This window comes from Zosterops lateralis (genome assembly GCF_965231275.1).
Source record: "Zosterops lateralis genome assembly, chromosome: 25".
Lineage (NCBI taxonomy): Eukaryota > Metazoa > Chordata > Aves > Passeriformes > Zosteropidae > Zosterops > Zosterops lateralis.
In genome coordinates, this window is record NC_139785.1 from 2,969,127 (window position 1) to 2,992,088 (window position 22,962).

General features: G+C 49.9%; 1 protein-coding gene across 6 annotated transcripts; it reads left to right on the forward strand.

The window, feature by feature from the left end:
- Window positions 1–316: 316 nt before the first annotated feature.
- Window positions 317–17,717, forward strand: TBCEL (tubulin folding cofactor E like; the record flags this gene model as incomplete). Of its 6 annotated transcripts, none has more annotated exons than XM_083878080.1 (8): window positions 317–375; window positions 5,087–5,236; window positions 7,355–7,494; window positions 9,428–9,609; window positions 10,537–10,793; window positions 12,382–12,508; window positions 12,943–13,059; window positions 17,399–17,717. In XM_083878080.1, the coding sequence occupies exons 2-8, from the start codon at window positions 5,104–5,106 to the stop codon at window positions 17,715–17,717; spliced, it is 1,275 nt and encodes a 424-aa protein (XP_083734206.1). In that variant the 5' UTR covers window positions 317–375; window positions 5,087–5,103. The 6 variants fall into 6 exon arrangements, with proteins under 6 accessions (XP_083734206.1, XP_083734207.1, XP_083734209.1 ...); XM_083878081.1 differs by having other exon boundaries at window positions 348–375; window positions 5,090–5,236; XM_083878083.1 differs by lacking the exon at window positions 317–375 and adding an exon at window positions 3,208–3,399.
- Window positions 17,718–22,962: the final 5,245 nt, after the last annotated feature.

The window sequence follows — 22,962 nt, forward strand, 5'->3', positions numbered from 1 at the left end:
CCGACAGGCAGGGGTGAGGTCCCTGAACCCAGGGAGATCCTCGTGTCCCTTCACCTTTGTCACCCTCCGCTCCAGGATGTCCCTGTCTCTGTCCCTGTCCCTGTCCCTGCCGTGCTGAGGAGCCCAGGCCGGACTCGGCGCTCCCGATGCGGCTCCCGGGGCCGAGCAGAGCACCAGGGTCCCTTCCTCGGTGCGCTGGCTCCGCTCTTCCCGGCGCATCCCGGGGAAAACCCTCCCCGGTGACAGCGGTGACGTCATCGGCGTCCCCGTCTCCGCGGCAACGGGGGGCGCGCCCCCGCCACGTGACCGCGCGCGGCGTCACGTGATGTTTGGAGCTGCTTCCGGGTCGATGCGGGACGCGGCCGGCGGGCCTGGGTGAGCGGGGCGGGGGACAGCGGGGGACAGGGGAGGACAGGGGACAGCAGGGGCGGCCAACAGCCCCCGGCACCGCCCGGCACCCCCCCGCTACGGCCCCGGCCCCGGGAGCCGCGCGGTGCGGGAGCGCGGAGGCCGCTGTCAGCCGGGGCCAGCCCGGGGCCGTGTGAGGGGACGGGGACAGGCCGTGTGAGGAGATGGGGACCGGCTCAGGCCGTGTGAGGGGACGGAGACAGGAACGGGGACAGGCCGTGTGAGGGGCTGGAGACAGACACAGGGACAGGCCGTGTGAGGGAATGAGGACAGGGAGAGGGACAGGCCGTGTGAGGAGACCGGGACAGGCCGTATGAGGGGAGGGGGACAGGGACGGGCCGTGTGAGAGGAGGGGAACAGGGACAGGCTGTGTGAGGGGATGGGGACAGACACAGGGACAGGCCGTGTGAGGGGCCAGAGACAGGCTCAGGCCGTGTGGGGGGACGGAGACAGGAACGGGGATGGGGACAGGCCGTGTGAGGGGCTGGAGACAGACACAGGGACAGGCCGTGTGAGGGGATGGGGACAGGCTCAGGCCGTGTGAGGGGATGGGGACAGAGACAGGGACAGACTGTGTGAGAGGACAGGCTCAAGCTGTGTGAGGGGCCAGGGACAGGTGGTGTGAGGGGATGGGGACAGGCTGTGTGAGGGGACAGGGTCAGACCGTGTGAGGAGATGGGGACAGGGACAGGCTGTGTGAGGGGATGAGGACAGACTCAGACTGTGTGAGGGACTGGAGACAAGCTCAGGCTGTGTGAGGGAACAGGGACAGGTGGTGTGAGGGGATGGGGACAGGCTGTGTGAGGGGATAGGGACAGGTTTTGTGAGGGGACAGGGACTGGGACAGGCAGTGTGAGGGGATGGCGACAGGCTCAGGTGGTGTGAGAGAGCAGGGACAGGCAGTGTGAGGGGATGGGGACACACTGAGGCGGTGTGAGGGGACAGGGACAGGCAGTGTGAGGGGATGGGGACACACTCAGGCGGTGTGAGGGGACAGGGACAGGCAGTGTGAGGGGATGGGGACACACTCAGGCGGTGTGAGGGGACAGGGACAGGCAGTGTGAGGGGATGGGGACACACTCAGGCGGTGTGAGGGGACAGGGACAGGCAGTGTGAGGGGATGGGGACACACTCAGGCCGTGTGAGGGGCAGGGAGAGCCCTCGGGGGCTCAGGGCTGCAGACCCCCAGGTGTCAGAGGCAGCTGTGAGTGAGCTCATCCTGCCCCGGGGCCCGGCAGCACGGACAGGGACGGGGCTGGCTCTGCACAGACAGAGATTTCGAGCAGAATAATTGCTGGTGCAGTGGGACAGGGTCAGAGTCGGGCCAGGAATGTGCCAGGGGATAACTCAGGTGTCTCCTCTGTGCTCTCTGGTTCCTCAGTGCTGTGGTGTGGGAGCAAACAGCCCTGCTGGGTTTGATGGGGGCCTTGACAGAGTTGTACCTGCTTGAGTGGCTTGTCCTGGTGGCTCAGAGGGGCAGGCTCCCTGCCCTGCTACAATTCCTGAAAAATCCTGCTTGGATTTCCCTGCCCACGGCACGGAGGGGTGGAACTAGATGATCTTCAGGGTCCCCTTCCAGCCCCAACCATTCTGTGATTCACTTCTGTGCCTCTCGAGATCATCTCAAAAATAATTTCCCTGAATCATGTCTGGGGAGAACGATGTTCCAGCTCCTTGCAGGGGGATTTTTATGTGGTTCATCCCTTCCTCTGGCTTTGTTTTCCGTGTGTACAAACGTGTCAGGATGTGTTGGGTGTGTGACTGTTCCAGGACGTGCCCCGAAGGCATTTGAGTGGCACTGGAATTTCATTAGCATGTCATTAATGATGTCATTCTCCTGAAGGGTCTCTTCTTCTCCTGGAAGGCTCCCAGCACAGGGCATGGAAATATTTTCCATGCTGGTTTTAGTGTTCTCTGTTCACTCCTGAAAACTGGGTTTCCCTGGAATCAGTCTCAAGTCAGTGTCGTGCTCCTCTTTCCAGACACTTCCCAGTGCTGCTTCCAGCTTGGGAATCCCAGCACAGGCAGGAGCTGGAGCTGTTGGGGAGAGTCCAGCCAGGCTCCAGGATGGTCAGAGGGATGGAGCAGCTCTGCTGGGAGAGTTGGGATTGTTTCCCTGGAGAGCAAAGCTTTGGGGTGACCTCATTGTGACCTTCCAGTGCTTGCAGGGACACAGATGGAGAGGGACTGTGTCCAAGGGCCTGGAGGGACAGGACAAGGGGAAATGGCTTCAAAGTGTCAGAGAGTGGCTTTGGACTGTATATTGGGGAGAAATTCCTCCCTGGGAGGGTGGGCAGGCCCTGGGACAGAGTTCCCAGAGGAGCTGTGTCTGCCCCTGGATCCCTGGAAGTGCCCAAGGCCAGGTTGGATGGGGCTTGGAGCAGCCTGGGACAGTGGAAGATGTTGGAATGAGGGATTGGAATAAGATTATTTTTAAGGTCCCTTCTAACCCAAACCATTCTGAGATTCTCTGTCCTTCTTCCCTGGGGCCACAGCCCTGCAGCAGAGCACTGAAATACAACAACAAAGGCCATTTGTTGACACCTCCCAAAGCCCAGGCAGCTCGTTTGCACTCTGTGCTGTCATTTAGAAAAGCCGGAGTTATTTTAAGCCGTGAATTGCTCCCTGTGCTGTCAGCAGGGACACACTCAGGAACGTGCACCTTGCAGGTCACCCTGTCCTGCCCTTGTGCCGACAGCATTCCCTTGAAACCCGTCATTCCCTCTGCACATCCTGCTGCTCCCAGGCAATTGTAGGGATTCTGATGATTACAGGGGATGTCAAATCCCACGGGAAGGGAGGTGGGAAAGGTGACTGCCCCCTCCAAGACATTTTTGTCATCTCTCAATGGCACTGATGTTCAAAAGTGGAGCTTGAGGGAGAAGATGTTGGGGATTCAAAGCTGTTGGATGTAAATGTCAGCAGTTTTTTCTTCTCAGTTCTGGATTGCTCTCACACTGTAGCTGAAAACACCATTTTTTTGCCTCTAAGGTGAGTTTCTCCTGTGGAATTTCCAGCTGATGTTTGTTCAGCAGATAAAGAGGGATGGAGCTGGTGGAAAAGCCACGTGAAGGGCAGAAGGCTTTGTGCACATGGGAGTTCCAGAATTTCCAGACCAGGAGGTCTGAATGTGTGTTTGGAGAGCCCTGTCTGTCTGTCTGTCCATGGATGGTGCTGAGCTCCCAAACCACTCTGGGACGAGGCCTTTCAGCCTGAAGCCTTGGCTGGCAGTGCAGATTGTTCCTGTACCATGTGGAATGGTTTAGCCTAAAACTAAATGCCTTGTTCCCATCAAACTCCAGTCTGAGGATTTATTTTTTGACTCTAGGTAGAGTAGTGACATGAGTCAAGTTTGAGCTATGAATCAACCAAGCTGTTGAGAGACGAAAATGCTGTTTTTTGTTTTTGTTTTTGTTTTTGTTTTTAAGACTAATCCTGTAGGTCCCTATTTGTGGTATTTAAATTTTATATAATATAAAAATGATAAGATGCTTCAGTCAATTGCTGCTTATTGTACTCAAATCCTTTTGGTTGGTGGGTTTTAGGTGGTCTGGTCGTGAAGAAGTGAAGTGGAACTTGTTAAACAGGTGATTCTCAGCAAAGGGAGCCTTAGTGGAAATCTAAACTTTTGTTTAGAATTTTATCTAATCTAGATTTATATCCTTGCCTGTAACAAGTCTAAGGGAAAGAAACTTTAATTCAAGATTACCAGCATGGCTTGCAATGAATGTGTGGCCCCAGCCTGAGGTTTAAAAATGTAATTTTGCAGTAATTAGTGGAAAAGCTGCCCTGTGACTCATTGTACAGTGTAGGAAACCTGCACTGGCTCCTGCACGTTCTGGATTGTGCTGCTGTGCCCATGATGGGGTAGCAGGACCAGGAGACCTCTGGAAACAACAATCTCTTCATTCATGGCCTCTGCTCCTGTGTGACAAACACATCAAATGCCAAGTGCACAGGAAAACCAGGGCAAAGAGTGAAGCTGAGTCCCAGCTGGGCAGGGCAGAGCCCCGGCCGTGGAGGGCTCCTGGTGCCAAAAACACTCCCAGCTGACTGTCAGTATCTCTGCAGGCAGCTCAGCAGGCTGTGCTGAGGCCAGGCCTCCTTCCTGTGCTGTTCTGTCCATGCCCAGATATGAAGGGCACAGTTATTATCTCCCAGATGCATTAGGCAGCTGCAGAATGCAGTTGGCAGAAGTTGCCTCTCGGCCTGGCCAGAGGATGTTGGGTGACACAGCAGAAAGGGGAAGTTGGCAAACAGCTGTTGGAGCAATCTCCTCCTCACAAACAGCTGTTTGCTCCTTCCCCTCCTGCCTGCCCTGGAGATGTGTTTGAGGAGAGCTGTGCATTTCTCACAGTCCTCGTGGGAGGGGCACAAGTGACAGGGACAGAAGTCACCTTTTGCAGCCTGAAGTTATCCTAGAAGAGCATGTGGGGTAAGGAGATCTTGAACTTGGCCTGTAATGCTGTGTTTGTACAGCACCAAACCCTCTGGATTTGGGTTCAAGTAATGTTTTACTTTAATCTTGAGTTTGAAACAGGATCTGTTGGATGATCTGGAGCTCAGAAATAAAGCCCGACCCATCTGCTTGCTTTCCCCGTGTTCTCAAGCACCACTGTTAGAAGTTGTTATTACTTGCTGCCTGCTCATATACTCTATTTTTCTCTTCTTTAACCAGAAGTCCAAGAAGGGAGCATGGACCAGCCCAGTGGAAGGAGTTTCATGCAAGTTCTGTGTGAGAAATACAGCCCTGAGAACTTCCCCTACCGCCGTGGGCCTGGCATGGGGGTGCATGTCCCTGCAACGCCACAGGGCTCACCCATGAAAGGTAAATTCTCATCTTTCTGACCATCTGGGAGGGTGCTGGGAGGCATCAGCTGAAAGAGGAATCACCTTGAATTGCCCAGAAAAAAAAAATGGGGTTTTTTCTACCAGAGTTGAGAGACTGGAATTAACAAAGGTAGAAAAAACCAAAGTTCTCTACAGCACGACAGAATCAGAATTAGAGAATAGAACAGAATCATTTGGGTTGGAATGGACCTCAAGATCACCAGTTTCTAGCCTTGTGAGTGGAAGATGGACCTAAGGCCCTGTGCAGTCTGTGTTTTGAGAGTTCATCAGTCCTGAACTTTTCTTCAGGCCACTGATCCTATTTTATTATTGGCTGCAGCAACACTCGTTTTGGCAGAGGTGGCCTAAAAATACATAAAATATCTAAATGTGAGGTTGTTTCCCATGCCACCAACTTGCTTTGATGCCTGCAGGGACAGGAGCTCAGTGTGCACAGGAGGGGGCATATTTCAAGCAGAGTGAGGAGTTGTTGAACCTCCAGCCAGGCTGCTTTTGTGCCAAGTGAACTTGCAGTGCACTTTGTCTTCTCAAGGCACCAAATTCTTTGTGACCTAGTGGAGAATTCCCCTCTGCTGTGCTCCTGACCTTTCTGCCTTGAGGGAATTTAGACAGATGTGTGTCTGAAGCTCTGGGCTGCTCATGGATGTCCTTGAGACATCCTCCCAGACTGCAGAATCTGTGTCACCATCTCCTCTGAACTAGATCCTTTTGGTCTTCCCTCACGCTCTGGTGTTGGCATTTAATTCTTGGTTTGGGTCTGAGATTTGCATTGATCCCGTCAGAGCTGCCCTTTCTTTGTGTCACACATCTTGCCCATCGTGATCTGGAGGAGTAATACAAACATCCATCAGGTCAATTTGTGTCATAACCAGCCCCAAAGGGGAAAATAGCCATGGAAATCAGCTGGATGAAGTTTCCAATAACTGGGTTTGACAGAGGAGAAAAAAGGGCCTGAGTTCAGTTGAGGATAAAACGCTCTCAAAATGAACAAGAACAGAAAAATGGCCTGATGGAATGTTCAGGCAGTGCCCTCCCTGCAGTAAATTTACCTCTCTCCTGCTCACCTGAGCTGTTTGGGTGCTGAAAAGAGGCCACATCTTAAAATGTGACTGAGACACGACTTACAAATACTGCACTGGTAATTCCCAAAGTGCCGCGCTGTCCTTTTTAGAAACCAAAACCACTTGTGAGCCAGAAAACTTGGAAACCCAGATCACTCCAGGTAATTGTTTGCTGCTAGAATCCCTTTCTAGTCGTGCAGCTGTCAAGTGTTAAGGAGAAAAGGGGCCACCTACTTAGGAAAAAGCTGGTGGTTGGATTTTAATGGATTTCAGTACTCCAGAGAGGTGGGAAAGCCATGTTGTACATGAGCGAGTGTAAGACTGATGGCCTGCCTCGCCTCAGCCTGGATTTCTTGTGTGGAAATTGTTTCCTGTTACAAACCAACCCCCAGCTTTTTGTCATGGTTTAGCCTTAGCACAGCATGCTGTGATTGAGGTCCAAGTCCTTGCTTGTAGCTTTGAGTACATTTACCTGTCTGAGCAGGAGCTGGAGCAAAACCAAAGCAGAAATGGAAAGGCAGAGCAGAGACCTGAGTTTTTGCATGAATACTCTACACTGAACCTTGGGAAGGGAATCCTTTGAAAGGAATGTTTAAATACCTCCTAAGAAATGTTTAAATACCTCCTAAGAAATGTTTAAATACCTCCTGGCTGTTACTGGGCCCACGTGGGCTCAGGGTAAGAGGATAAGTGAGTCTGGCACTCCCCTAGTCCTGTGTCCTATCTGCAGCAGCAGCTGCCTGGGGAAGAGCAGAAGTTGTGGCAAGGACTGATAGGAGGCCATAAATGACAAAGGACAGGCCTGAAATACACAGAAATATGTGGAGGAACTGAAGAGCACTGATAGGAGTGATACTTCATGTTTACAACCAAGACTTGAGGATGGTGTCAGTTATAAAATCCGTGTTTAGCCTGAAATCAGTGTAAATTCTGACACTACTGCTAGATTTCTCTTGCTGGCTGGGTTTGGGGATGGATTCTGTAGCTCTAAGGCAGTCCTGAGCAGAGGCAGCTTCTGTTTTCCCCTGTGCCAGACCGCCTGAACCTGCCCAGTGTGCTGGTGCTCAACAGCTGTGGCATCACCTGTGCCGGGGACGAGAACGAGATCGCCGCCTTCTGCGCCCACGTCTTTGAGCTTGACCTCTCTGACAACAAACTGGAAGACTGGCACGAGGTAAAATGGTGATGGGCACCTTACTGGGTGCCTTTCACAGCTATTACTGGCTGCAAAGGCGTTGCTTTGATGAGAGTTCCATTTCTGGGGCTTCTTTCTCATTTCTGAAGGTGATGTTTATTTACTGCGACAGCAACTGAGCAATACATGTGATGAAATTAATCCAGTGTGGCACTTCACTCCTTTACCTTGTGATTTACAGTCATGGCCTGTGGGTGAAAAATCTGTATTTTTATTTTATATCATCATGCAGAGCAGTGGAACTGGCATTTCTAATACTAAGAAGTTAATGAGGAGTTTAGTTTTTAGCAGAGCAGCTGGCAGTTGATTCCCAGTTTTGCCACTGTGATGGTGGGCAAGGTATTTATTCCCTCTCCACATTTGTTGCCTTATCTGCAGAACAGATTTAATAATATTTACCATAAAGGGTTTTTCTGCAGCCTCATTAATTAATGCTAAATGCTGTTGTAAAATCCTTTGAAGTGCTTGGATGAAATAATGCTCAATAAATGCAATGTAGCAGGAGTGAAACAATCTCAGTCTATTCAAGTGTCATTAAGTTCCTCACTGGATTATGCTCTGCTTTTATGTTAGTGTTTATTGTTGGAAATACGTGGAAAAAACCAGGATATCATGGGGTTTTGTGCCATGTCTTTAAGCAGGGAGGGAATGCAGTGTTTGCAGTGTCCCAGCTCAGTGGGGCTGACCTCACATCTGGTCATACACTGGTCACTCACAGGCTGCACATCTCACACCCTGCTCTGTGTTCAGTCCTTCAGGCTGCCCTGGAACTGAAAGGCTTCTGTGTGTGCTGGCCCCTTCCTCTGAGACAGGATTAAGTTTTCACAGCCCATCCACACCAGATAAATATCTCCCCACCCCTAAAACCTGCCCGTGCTGGGGATTCCAGATCCCTGGGTAGCCTGTTCCCATGCTTAGCTAATAACCTCACAGGCTAAACTGTGTAATTTAAGTCTCCTGTGCTGCAATTTCAGCCAATTTCAGCCTGCCCTGTTCTCAGCAGGCAGGAGGAGCGTCATCACTGTTCCTTATACAACAGCTTTTTATACCCACTAAGAAGAACTTTAATGCCTCCTTTCCTTATTTTAGTATAATACTGAAAAAATACCCTTCTTCCAATCATCCAACATAAGCCATTTTTCCCTAAATCCTGTGGTGCTGCTGGACTGATGTCATCCAGTTTGCCTACTTAATTCCTGAGGTGTAGCACCCAAACCATGTCATCACCTGAGAGAGAGGAGGTGTGAAGTGAGGCAGACTCATTACCTCATGTTGGCCACACTTGAATTCATGAGACAATCCCCCTTTGCCAGCAGCTGGGCCATTTATTGATCTCTGTGTGCCATGGGCTGCCCATCTCTGCCCATCCCAAAGCTTTGTGGGCTGGAGCTCTCCAGCCAGGTGTTCTCAGGATTATTTCCTGCATTGATGTCCGCTGGTGTTGGAAGCTGCTTCCCACTCAGTTCCCCAGTCCAGGAGGGAATTAGGAGTTGGCTGAGCTCTGTGGGGAGCAGTGGGAAGCTGGACAAGTGCTCATTGTTGGCCATTGAGGCAGGAGAAGAGCCCATGGCCCCCTGTGAGCGAGGGCTGCCTCCTGCTCAGCCTTGGGGTTCAGGTGGATTTTATGGCCTCTCCCAAGGGACTGCCTTCTTCTTATCAAGCTGCTCCTAGAGTGTAATTAAATGAACTCTTGAGGAGAATGAGTAATTAACCAATCCATCTAGATCAGGAATGGCTGGAGTATGAATTACAGGTAGATATCCCTATGTTTTTCCCCATATCACTGCTTTGTGGTGATTCTACAGGGCCCCTTTTAGGAGGTGTGGGATATTATTGCCAGAGGTCCGATTTCTGCCTGATACACATTTCTTTCTTTCTAATTTTTTTTTCCTTTTCTTCCCTCCCCACTCAGGTCAGTAAAATTGTGTCCAACGTCCCCCACTTGGAGTTTCTAAACCTGAGTTCCAACCCTCTCAGTTTGTCCGTTTTAGAGAGAAGTTGCGCTGGGTCTTTCGCTGGCGTCCGCAAACTTGTGCTCAACAACAGCAAAGCTTCCTGGGAAACAGTGCACACCATCCTGCAGGAGTTACCAGAGTAAGCCTGGGGGTTTACTGCACTCAGGACAAGGCTGGGTTGTGGTGAGGGATGAGGGGGCTGTGAGGATGCAAACAGCACTAGAGAAAAAGGGATGTTTTCCTTTGTGAGTGTGAGTGCTTTGCATTGTTCTAAAAACCACATTTGGGTGGTGCTGCAAAGCCCAGGCCTTCTCCTCCTTCCTCCAAACCTAAATACCAGAGATGGATAATGACCCCAAAAATGTGGGAGGGTCACACTTCCCTGTGAGTCACTGTGCAGTGAATGGTGCAGGGCACACCTGTTAAATGGGAGGTACCTCTGAGGGTCTGGCCACTTGTCAAGGAATATTTCATCCCACTTTTCTCAGCTGAGGTGTTGATTTCTGTGGTTTGGTCACGGGCCACCTTGGCATTCTGCTGCCATGGATGTCCTCAGTGGGTTTGTTTTGATGACAGATCCCTCTTTGTGTGGCTTTGTGAGCAGAGGTGATGGCAGCAGAATGTCCTGTGTGGCCAAGCTACACTTCTCTGGGAGTGTGAGAGTTCAGTTGACTAAAAACTTAGTGGGGCCTGCTCTTTCTTTAATGGGAATCCATGGCAGTGATGTGGGGGGAAAAATCATCATCAGTGTTGTATCAAAACCCCATTTTAAATTAAGTTTTGAGCACTGGGAGCAGGTCCCAGTCACCGTTGGAGCTGTGGCTTGTTGGGCACAGATTTAGAAGACAACCCCAACCAATCTGTTACACAATACTGGGAGAGACTCAGGGAACACTTAAAAGGCTTTTTTAATCTCTGAAGATACAGATGGGAGCAGAGATGTAGTTGGAACACTCTCTGTGGAGTGCTCAAAGGCCTTCTCTGCACCAAAGTTCTCAGAGCTGGTACAGAAAGTTGTGTTAAAATCACATAAAATTGATTACATGATCCTTTCTGCCCTGTGCAGCTTGGAGGAACTCTTCCTGTGCCTTAATGACTACGAAACAGTGTCTTGTTCTCCAGTTTGCTGTCAGTCTCTCAAGCTACTCCATATAACTGACAATAACCTTCAAGACTGGACTGAAATTCGAAAGTTGGGAATTATGTTTCCATCACTGGACACACTAATCCTGGCTAACAACAACCTCACCACCATTGAAGAGTCAGAAGATTCCCTGGCAAGGCTCTTCCCCAACCTAAGATCCATCAACTTGCACAAGTCAGGTGAGAGCCTGGAAGCTGGGATGGGTTTTGTTGGTTGATCAGAGTCTCTCCTCCTGTAAAGATGACAAGCAATGAACTTGCCCATCTGTGGGGTTTTCCTGCTGCTTTGGGTAGTCAGTCATTATCAAAAGATGAGTCAGAACAGCGTGGACCAGTTAGTCAAAAATGAGCTGGAAAGGTTTTTTATGTTGGTAGTTTCCCTCTGTTTCCCATCCCTGCCTCAGGTACTCCTGGCTGGGGAAGGATAAATAAATGTCTGGCAGTGGAGGGGATGAAAGAATCCCAGTTTCCCTTTATTCCCTGCTTTATCTCGGGTAAAACGAGGACATGTGCAGGTATGCAGTGTGGATCAAGCATCCCCCAGCAGAAGCTGTCTGTCATCTGTGCTCAGTCATTACAGCCTCATAAGCCATGCTGGAAGCTGCTTTTACACTCCAGCCCCAGAGAATTTCCAGCCAACGCTCCAGCAAGAGAATGAGCAGTTGGAATATTGGGAAGAGCACCCTGTGCTGGGAGAGAAGGAGCTGCAGGGCAGCTCGTGGGGGCTGTGAGTGTTTGTGTGTGACACATACACCAGGAATTCATCTGCAGGAGCGCTTCATGCACCAGCAGCTTTTGTTCTTTACGGCTTTATATGCTGTGCCAGTGCTGCTGAAGTGTCAGGCAGGTAGAAGGGACTTCATTAACATGCCCTACAATGTGAGCATCAAGGAATCCCTGTAATAAAAGCTTAACTAGAGGAGGAAAAGCCTGTTAAGCTGCATTTGAAAGCACTGTCTCATCGAGGAACAAGTGCTCCTCTGGTAAGTAGTTTTGCAGTTTTGATGCCAGGTGCTTAAGAACTCGGAGCTCTGTGTTGCATTTTGATGTTTTGGGAGCTGAAAGTCAAACAGGAATCCCAAGGAGCTTGTTAAAACTTTTTTGGGGTTTTAGAGAAAGCTGCTGCACTCTGAAGTTTCTGGCAGGTGAAGACTCCAAGACAAGTTGTGTTGATCTCACCACACAATCAGGGCTCTGCTGTGCTCAGTCCTCAGCTTTGTTTTCTTTGGCCCTCCCTGCTTGCTTTGTTATGCCAAGTGTCAGGTCTTGAGGGGGCTGAAAACGAGTTAAAACCTTTTTCATTAAATGCCTGGATGGCTTCTGGGACTGTTTCACCACTGGGCTGTGAGCAGAAATGGGACCCAAGGTGGTTGTGTACATGAGGTAAAGCCATTTGATGGCTGTTTAGTGATGCCTGGAATGAGAGGAGTGCTGGTGACTTTAACACTCTGAAGGTGGCATCCCTTTATAGACACAACATCACTGATGCTGGTCAGTCCCCAGCAGTGAGGCCAAAGGCTGAGTGGTCCATAAAAAAGCCATGGAGAGCATCCTTCTGGACCTGGAAACAGCACTGGAGGATTTCAGCTCCTCTGTCTTGTAAGCAAATGTCGATTTTTTCAGCAGCACATCGTGAGCAAAAAGCCAACTTCTCAAAGGAGCAGCAGTGACACTTTCCTGTCACATATGTTCTTTGGCTGTGCCTGATTATCTTGGATCCACGATGTGTTTTCTGTGTTTGTTAACACAAATCTTTCCTCCTGAGCAGGTCTGCATTGCTGGGAAGACATTGACAAGTTAAACTCTTTCCCCAAGCTGGAGGAAGTGAAGTTGCTGGGAATTCCTCTGCTGCAGTCTTACACCACCGAGGAGCGCAGGAAGCTGCTAATAGCCAGGTCTGTTGGTTTGTCCTGCTCAGCAGAAACGTGACAAGGCAAGGAAGGGGTGGGAGCAGGTAATCCAAGGAAGAGGCTGGCAGGAGATGAAGTTCTGTGTGAATGCAGAAAGATTGGAGCTCGTTTTGTGGAAAAGTCAGAGAAGTGAAAATGTTAAATCTGGCTGCTCTGCTTCTCAGGGGATTTTGCGAGTCTCCCACGAATCTGTGCACGTGTGGTGCATATCTGTGGTGAAATGAAAATGTTAAATTTTGAATGTTCTCGACAAATCACACGGAACTTTCCTCGCTCTCTCAAAGGGATCAAGGCCTGAGCTTCCTGGCAGGAATTCTCTAATAATGTTAAAGCTGAGGCACTTTTGATGTGTTTGCCTTGTTGTTGAGGCTGTCTGGGCTCCCCTCCTGACTGACTGTGGCTCTTGGTGTTGCCTGCAGGTTGCCATCCATCACCAAACTCAACGGCAGCATCGTGGCCGACGGCGAGCGGGAGGACTCGGAGCGCTTCTTCATCCGCTATTACATGGAGTTCCCCGAGGAGGAGGTCCCCTTCAGGTAGGAATTCCCTGCAATTCCTGCAGGTAGGAATTCCTACAGTGGAGAGCAGGGACAGAAGGGTGGGGACTGGCCAGGTGATGGGAAATACGTGCCAGCTGTTCCTTGAAAAAAGCATCCCTCACCTTCCTCTGGCCATGGCTTCTTTGGTCTGTTTGGGCTGAAATTGTTATATCATTGTTGTCTGATGATTTGTAGGGTCCTGAGACAGATTTGGTCTTAAAAGTGCCTGTGTCAAGTACCATTAAACAACAGGACTGGTCAGTTCATGACCTTCATTGTTTCTTGGCCTCTCCCGTGGCTCCCTTCATAATCCACCTGTGTTTGGGAGTGCACAGAGGACACTCATGCCCAGGACACATCGTGCTCTCTGCTGCCAGGCCAGGGCATCCAATCCTCTGGACCATCTGGTGTGTGGAATGTGGCTGGCAAGGGGAAGCTGTCCCCTCACTTTCAGGCCTGCAAATCACAAGTCTGATGGGTTTTCTTTGCCAAAAAAGTACATCCAATGATCCGTTCATCTTGGTAAACTAATGAACTTGGACAGATGCTGTTCAGTCTGTATCTTTTTTGTGCCAGCATCCACTTACTGCTCCTAATGAGCTGAGGAGGGACCATGGAGCATCAGGCACTGCCTTTACCTGCCCTCAGCCCTAAACCCTCCTGTGCTTTTGGACAGAAAAGCTTTATTATCCTTTTTTTAAAGAAAAGAGGTAGGACAGGAGTGTGTGTGTGTGACTCTGAGGGCACAGACAGAGGTGGGGACACACTGAAGGTCACAGGTATGGCCTGGCATGGATGACAGAGGTGCAAATGGAATCTGCTCAGTGTTTTCCTTTGTTTAACTCTCAGCTAAAATGCCTCTTGTTTTTCTAAAACACTGGATATTGACTTGCCAATCCAGTAAGGGGGTGGGAAGGCTGGAATGAGGAATGAGAGCATAGCATTTTGTGTGAATATTAATAGGGTCAGTGATTATAATATTTGTTAAAAACATGCTGGGGTCAGTTCAGAGGCAGAAGGAGAGAAGACAGCTGGTCCTTTTTCTGAGGACAAGTCCTGACTTGTAATTTGAGAGGGCCTTGAAGCATAAAAATTGAAGGAAATATTGGAAGGGATAACAGCAGAGACAGAATGCAGGAGGGGAAGGGAAGACTGGGACTGTGAGCTCATGGTGCTGCTCCCAAAAGGGATTAATTTCCATAACTTTTCATATTTCATGTGTTTGGTGGTGACAGAATGTCAGTGATCCATGTATTGCTGGGAAGGACACAGTGGGGTCCAGCTTTAGGCACTCATGATGCCGAGGACATGGGTTTTGGGAACAGGCTGTGTGTTACACATCACCACACACCACTGGGGTGGGTTTGCAGGTGGGATCTCATGTAAAAGATTACTGACATCTCACCCATCCAAGAAAACCAGGCTTTATGCTAGAAAAATTACCTCCCCCTCAGATTTCTTAGCCTTTAAACACTGCTACTGCCTTTTTCATGGTCAATGGCCTCTTTGTCCAAATCCCTTCATCTGTGCAGTGTTTCCAAGAGACTTCTGCAGCTACCAGAGAGGCTTGTTCTGTCCTGGAGGGGCTGGGTGCCACTGCAGGCTCTTTTCTAGTGAGGCTGCAGATGTCTGAGAGTGTCCCCAGTGCTGGGTTTCAGTTCCTGGACCCACAATCAGCAGCCCCTGTCTGAAGGGAGACCTGGCATTCCTTGCCAGAGGGATTTTGTGTCTGTTTGTTGCTAAAGCTTCCCCTTCCTCGCTCCCAACTCTGCTGTGGTGGCTCCAAAAGTGGTTTGTAATTAGAAACTAATCAGGACACACATGTTGTGGCTGAGGTCTGACATCTGCATTGCAGTGCTGCCTGGAGCAGAGGGAGAACAACTTGAGCAGGGAAAAGTTCCCGGTGGGAACAGGGAACAGCTTCCCCCCTCTGGACTGGCAAGGTGCAGCCTGTGATAAGCTCTGTCACCAGAACCCCCCTGCTTGCTGCATTGCTGTCTGCAGCTGGAAGGGATCAGGCAGGCAGGGAAATGGAAAGAACAATTTATCTCTGTGGATGTCGTGGCTATAGGGAGCACAATCCAATATTGGCTGTCTCGTGGAGTGACGTCCTCGTGTCTGGGGGGTTTTAATGAGCCCTCTGCTTGTCTGCTCCACTGTTTATCTGCAGAGTATCACAGGCACTTTCAGCCAGGCTCAGATCTTCAGCAGCCTCAGTGTCTGCCAGGCTGCAAGGGGTGATTAGAAAAGTCTCCAGGGTGCCTATTATTGGGGTCCAAAACATCCATGTACCATTCTGCCTTGGTCCTGATTGATTGGAGGGCAGCCAGTCACTCACACTCCCCACTTTCTTTCCAGCTTACATACTACAGAACAGCCTGCAAAGCTCCTTCTGTCCTGCCTCAACACAAGAAAATTTCAGGCAGCTTGACCCACCACATATTTGCAGCAGATATTTTGATAATTGTGGCTCTCTCATGGTGGTTCTCTCTCTCAGCTTGTCTGAAATTTGTTCCCCTCTTTCTCCTCTCCCCACCATCAGCTCCATTCATTCTTAGTGCATGAATCATGGCAGTAATTGTGGCTGGCCCAGAAGTTGTTGCTGGTCTGCAGCAGCAGAGATGCTGAGGATTAAAGGGATGTCCCAGAGGGGCACAGGAGGCCCCTTTGAGGGTTTGGAGCAGCAAGAGGGGGGTTCCTCTCTCTCTGTTTCCCATCAGATGTTGCTGCTGGCAAATCCTTCCAGAGAAAGAGAAATCCTCCCCACTTCTGACATGTGTGCTGGCATTTGTTCTGCCTGCAGGTGGGTTAAAGGAGGGGAATGCTGTTTTCTTGCAACACTAATGGTTTTCCCAGATAAATGGGTCTGCTCCTGCCGCCCCAGTGCCTGTGAGAGCAGGGCACTGTCCCACTTTTGGACCCTCTGGTTGTGTCCGTGGGACTGGGGAAATCCTAGTGCCTTGTGGCCCTTACCTCAGTGCCCAGCACACAGAGGGGCTGCTGTTCTCCAGGAACATTCCTGCCTCCAGCAGGACTCCCTGGGGTCACCCAGCCTGCCAGATCCCATCGCTGCCGGGGCTGTGACACCGCCCCCGCCTGGGACCAGCAGCACAAAGCCCTTTCTGTGCAGGGGCTCTGAAACGTTACCTGTCCTCGGCAGCTCTCAGCCTTTGTCATCCCAATCCCATTGTGTTTTGTGCTGCCACTCCTCCTCTTTCCCAGCCAGGCAGGGAGATCCAGCCCGGCCCGATGGGAGCGATACCAGGGGGCCGGGGGTGACACAGACTTTCCATTGCAGGGGCCTTGGGAAGAGCACTCAGAGAACTTGGCTGCAAGGACAGGGTGACAGTGGAGTGTGTGCCTCTGCTAGTAAAATTCCCATCTTGTTTTAGAGCAGGTGTGAGGGATCAGCTGGCAAGAAGTGCCCTGTTTGTTATCAGCTCTCAAACAGTGCAGCAGCTCACCTTGCTTTGGTGATCTTGATGATCCTGTGCTCAGTGGAGTGTAACATTTGGGACCTAGCTGGCCTTTTGGAAAACAGCAGGAATGGCTGATGATCAGTTAAGTCGTGAGGTCACAGATACTGGGAATCTAAATGGAAGGTTGTGTCCTTTTTGTGAGCACTGGCTTGGTTCTGGCACTCTTCAGTGAAGTGTTTTCACTGGAGCAGGAGGTGTGGAGGTGTGAGCACAGCGTCCTCTCTTTCTTCCAAATCCCACTGCAGCCTCGGCTGGGATTTCTCAAACTGTAGGAGGCCAAATTGTGCTGCTCAGTTCTGTCAGGAAGCTGGTTTGAGACCAGTCAGCTCAAACATCTCAGGCTGGTGGTAACTTCACCTTCCTCAGCAGGATACTTCTCCCTAGTGGGACCCTGAGCTCGTGTCAGTGCCACAGTGCAGCCTGGGGACTGTGGGACAGAGTGACTGCAGTGCTTGGCCTTTCTGGGGCTTCAGGCTGGAATCAGGGTCAGTCTTGTCTCATGTGGGGAACACTCAGTGTAGCCCTGGTTTGTGCCTGAGGTGTTTTGGTTTTCTGAAATTCCTTTCCCAGGGAATTTTCTGTAAACAAGAGACATATTTTTGTAATGGCAAATTTGTTTACATATTTTCCCTAGGAGGGACTTCTTCTTGATGTGAGTGAAGAGGTTTGTTTTCTTGTCACCAATCAAATTGGTCTGAGTAAAATAGTATAAAAGGAGAGACATTCCCAAAAATAAAGGAGTCATTTTCAGCCTTCTGAAGTTGGAGTCTTTGTGTCCTGGTGTAAAACAGCATCAACTCAGAGCTGGGAAATGTGCCTTGGCTGCACCATAACCGTGGATGTGTTGAATTTCCCAGGTACCACGAGCTGGTGACCAAGTACGGGAAGCTGGAGCCCTTGGCAGTGGTGGACCTGCGGCCTCAGAGCAGCGCCAAGGTGGAGGTTCACTTCCAGGACAAGGTGGAGGAGATGTCCATCCGCCTCGACCAGACTGTGGCAGAGCTGAAGAAGCACTTAAAAACTGTGGTGCAGCTGTCAACAAGCAACATGCTGCTCTTCTACTTGGACCAGGAGGCTCCTTTTGGTCCTGAGGAGATGAAGTACAGCTCGAGGGCGCTGCATTCCTACGGCATCCGGGATGGAGACAAAATCTACGTGGAGCCCAGAATGAAATAGCCTTTCTGCCCACACCCACACGCCCCCACACACCCACACACATGCATTGAGGAGTTTTTTGCAAGGTTTTTATTTCGGTTGGTTGGTTGAGGTTTGGTTGTGTTTCTGTAGCAGGTAATTTCTTAGCCCGGAGGAAGTGCCCTGATCTGAGAACCATGCCCACCATCCACTGCAGGTGACCTTGAGGTGACAATTGACTTCAGGACGTGTGTTTCAGTGTGGGCAATACCTTGATGTTTCCTTTGATGCTCCGGTATACTCGTGATTTGGTATGAATGGTCAGTTGTTCAAGCTAAACAATGCCAGGGTCCATAAGGGAGGAGACAGCTTGGTGCAGAATTTGACCTGTTGTTTTCTTTTCCTGAATTTTTTGGTGTTTTGCTCCACCAGAGCTCCCTTTGGCCTAGCTATCCAACTGTGGCTCGAGCTTGCTGTAGTATTTTCTTGCAGCTTGGTGCTGTCTCAACCTTTTGTTGTGCTCGAGTTCACAGGAAAGATCTCCATCAGTATTCTGCTTGATTCAGAGCTCAGGTACTTTAGTGCATCCACTTCACTCCACTGGTTTGCTTTCTGTGAGTGCACAAAATGGGGGAAAGAAAAAGAACTTCCCAGAAAGAAACTTTCTTTCCAAAGTGCACGCTCTATATCCACCTGATTTTTTGGGAAAAAAAAAAAGAGGTTTTGGCTGCTGTACCCATCTCACACGGTGCTTGCAGCCTGTGGGGATAAAGGTGTGTTGGAAAGTGAATTTTGGGAGGTGGTGGATGAGCGCTGTGTTGGAAGGGCTTTTAGAGCAACAGCTCAACAAGGGGTTGAAGAGCAGCTTCCCCCGTTTGGCCGTTGTTCCATCCTGATGCTGAAGAGATCCTCCCTGCACTTCACCTTGTACCAGTGGCTGCTGCAAGTGGAATGGCTAAAATTCCTCTCCTGGGAGAGAGGAAGAGTCAAGTTGAAGTTTGTGTTCGTTGCTGTTGCACCAGTTCAAACCTAGCACTTTCCCCGGGGCCCCTGGCCGGGGGTCCCTGCGTAGGGCCCGAACTCGGAGGATGCGTTGGCTCGGATCAGCCTCTGGCAGTGGAGGAGTTATCAAACAGCTGGACTCACGTTGGCTGTTCAGCAGGTTTCACTCTCTCTCTTGGCTTCCCCCACGCGCCCCTCGTAGGCTGCTGCTTCCCGTAGTCCCTGTTTTCCACTGCAGAGCAGATCCCCTGCCTGCTCACTGAGATCCTCCTTCCTTCCTTTCTCTCTCTTGTTTCGCTTTCCTGTGTCTTCCCTGCTCCAAGTTCAAGACTTCCCCAGTTTCCTGGTTCCAAGCAGCTGCAGAGCAGTTTTTGGAGCTGTGCAGCGAGGGCTCTAGTTACACATGAACTCCTGACCTTCATTTTGAAATGCTCCCTTTGTCCCCACGTGCACTTTCTTTCCCAGGATGCTTTTGCCCACATCACCGAGCTCCTTTGGTATTCTTGGAGTTGTGTATTTCTCTTCACATTTTACCTGGATTGTGGGGTGGGATCAGTGGGGAGGGATGGAGTATTATTATCTCATAGTCTTCAGGTTTAGGATGTGGGGATTGTTCAGAGGGGATTAGTTCCTTATCCAAAGCAAGGGTTAAAACGGGAGGATTTAAAAAAAGTTACTAATTTGTGCCTCATGCCCCTGCCAAAAATAGCAATTTCTTGGCCCCGTTGAGATGAGCAATAGGGAAAGGAGTGAGATTTTCCATAGGTAGCATAGATTTTCCATAGATCCGTGGTACCTGTAAGCTAAACAGCAGGGAGATACTGGCAGTGTAACATAAAATGATGCTTTTATAAGCTAGAGCTTTACTGAAGATGTATTTTCCATTTGGGTAGCGAAAATAATTTGCTGCCTGATAAGCAGAACCCTTAAGCCAACACTTCTGTATGATATATACATACCTACCAATAGGAAAAGTTGTGGTTAATAAGATATTTTGTTATAAAGCAAAGTTTTATGAAGATATGGTTGTTTAATATTAGAAGCCTATTTCAGCCCTTGACCTCCAGTGTAAGTAGGTTATCCCTGAGTGGCTGCAGAGTCCAAGGCAAGCGACCTATGGGGATGCAAAAGTATCTCTGACCCAGTTCTCCAGAGCAGTAATTGCCTCTGTGGGTGTATTTATGGCATTGTACCTGCTATTAATGAGATGCTGTAACTCTTGACCAACTTCCCCAGCACAATTAAGTGTCTGGGTGTCAGAGAAGGGAATAAACAAAGGCCATTAAAAAGTGGAATGGGATGATAAAGAAGAGCCAAGTACGTGCTTTTAAGTTTGTTTGCCCACTAAAAAATTGGGCTGTCCATGGAGGGATTGGTGCTGTCACCAGCTCAGAACTGGCAGTAAATCCTGATTTTAGTGGTGACAGACCTGGTGGGAACTGGAAGATGGAAAAAGAGAACACAGAAGGTTAACGGGTGCTGGGGATTTGGTGCTGACACCCAAACCTGCTCCCTTGGTCTGTCCAGGTATGAAATCACCACCCTGCCACTTCTCCAGGGGAAGGTTTTTCTCAAGGCATTCACCTCGTGTGCAGATAGTGGAGTATTTGTGGGGTAGAAACCAAAACTCTTGGTTGGCTTCCCAAGGAGAAGGACTCAGCCCCAAAGCCCAGAGAGCGTTTATGTGTGCAGATGATCAGCTGTGGGAGGTGGGACCAAATGGCACACAAGGATGTGACAAAATACCCCAAATCCTGATCCCTTGTGGGGAAGGGTCCTGTGTATGTGCCACACCCAACAGGGGACCATGTCTTGGGGGAGAGAAGAAGGTTCTGAGTGGGAGAGGAGGTTTGGGTGCTGAGGGTGGGTGCAGACATGACAGGAGGTTTGATTTAAACTCTGCTGTGTCCAGGCATTGCTTCAGCTAAAGGTCCCTGGGTCTGTCACACCCCCTTGAGAAAACAAAATAGATTTGCAACCTTCCCTGGCTTGTGTGTCCTTCTACCTGGGGGTGACTTTTGTCGAGAGCTGTTGTGTTATTCCTGCTAGTTCATGCAGAAAAGTCTGCCATGGGCAGCCTGCAGCAGGCACAGCACCTGCTCCACGAGGACTTGGGTGACAGCTGTATACCAAAGTGTCACAGGGCTCAGTTCCACGCCGTGCTCTTGTGTTTTTGGACATGTTCCTGTTGAATATCCATGTTTTTTTGGCCAGATGTTCTGGGTGGATTGCTGTTATGGATATGCACGGGGTGCTGGCTGGCCTCTGCTCCTTGGCTGGGATTTGTAACCTGGTTTTTTTGGGAGCTGCAGGCGTGCTGGTGGCAGGTGTGACCCGTGGTGGCGTGGAGGAAGTGCTGCTGGGGACAGGCTGTCCCTGTGCCCTCTCCTCCTCAGGTCTGGAATCTCTCGGAGGCGCCGCGGCAGCTCTGCCTCCTCATTTGTCAGTGAGATTCCGTAGGTTCTGTTCGTGTGCAAGATTTGAGAATGCAAACGAGGTGCTTGAAGCAGCCCAGAGGCTAAAATATGTATTCCTGGCAGCTGTGCCTCCCTCGTTTGGATGTGGCACTTTTGTAGGCAGGAGAGAGACGCCTTCCCCAGAGCAACGTTAGAGGGGCTTCAGCCATCTCGGGCCTTTGCCTCTGTGATTGCTTTTCTGCTGTTCCTGGAAACTTCAAATATAATTTAAACATGAAGATCTATTCTTGCCTCCCTGTCAATGTTGCATCCATATGTAATTTCAAAGAAGAAGAAGAACTGTAAAGTGCATCTGGTTTTTTATTCTGGTTGCTCTCCCTGGGGATACACCTCCCGCTCCCACAATTTGCCTTTGGTTTGCTCGCAGACGTAGCGGTGGAATTCAGGCCAAAATAGGTCATTGGTTTGGATCAGTTCAATAAACTTATGTAAGTTTTTACACAAAAAAAACCCAGTGTCCTGAGCTCTGCACTTTTGTGTCCTCTGAAGCAAAAAAATGTTCCCTTGTTGTCCCCCCAAAGGTGTGAGTGAGAACTGGCAGGATTTTTTTGTCCTGCTGATGGTTTTGTTGTCTGTCCATGAGCTTGGGCAGAGGCACCTCACCTGTGCAAGGTGGCACCTGTCAAAAGGAGAAGTCACAGAGCTGGAAATCAATTCCTCTTCTGGACTGTGTTTCCCCATGACTAGGACTCATCCCCACTTCCAGGTGAGGAATAAAGCTCGAGATCACTCTCTCTCTCTCCTCAGAGGGATTGGCCTTGGGGTTAAACAAATTTCACCCTCACGACCTGCACCAAACAACCCTGGGGGAGGCAGGAGGAGAGGGATGGGAAACAGCTCCTGGGGAAATCCCATTGCCAGGGCATCTTCCATGGGCTGTGCCAGATCCTTGAGATGGGAACATGGGAACTGCCTGTGGCTGCTGTGCCACAGAAGCCCTTGTGGCATCTTTGAATGCTTGTTTTCCCTTGAGGTAAGGCATGGGAGGAAGTTTCCTGCTAGAAAAATTAAAAAAAAAAAAAAAAAAGAAAAGAAAAGAAAAAGTGTTTGGTTGTTCAGCCCTGATGTGTTCAGCACTGCATGATGGGAACATCCCCTGCCAAAAGAGGAGAGGCTGGAAGACAAAGTCTTCCCCAAAGAGACACTGAGACCTAATCAAACTTCATCAGTGTTCACTTGCCCAGGACAAACAGGACCAGAATATTAAACTGACAAAGGAGCAGAGGGAGACCTATTTTCACCAGTTTTCTCTGTGTTACAAAGCAGAATGAGGAGAGTGAATTGATTATCCTGGAGCTGGTTGTGTTTAAAATGTATGGGAGGGAAGGGAAGAGCTGGGATACAGGCTGGAAGTAATCTGCCCCTGGAATATCAGTCAGTGCTGATATCCCCCTGCCCTCCTAAAATAGCTGTTGGCTTAGAAAAGGGGAAAAATAAATTTAAAAATGAAAGGTTCCTGCTAGCAAGGCCATGCTTGGAGGATGGAGGGAAAGCAAATTCTGGGATTTGCTGTGGAGGCAGCGAGCTGCCTGGTGCCCTGATGTGCTAAAAGAGACTGCTGAGGTAAGAAACAGCATTTTGGGGGAAACTTGCTGAACAAACTGCTGGAGGCACCCAGAGAAAAACGTCTGGGCTTCTTGTTGGGCTACTGGCATTTCTCTCTGTTCCTGATAAAGGGTGAGGAGCACAAGAGGAATTAAGACCTCCTAGCAGCGAAAATAGGGAATAAAGGTCCCCCACCTACAATGTCAGAAGGGAAAATCGGCCAAGATCAGGCTGTTTTCCCACTGCTGGGGTTGGAGCAGTGC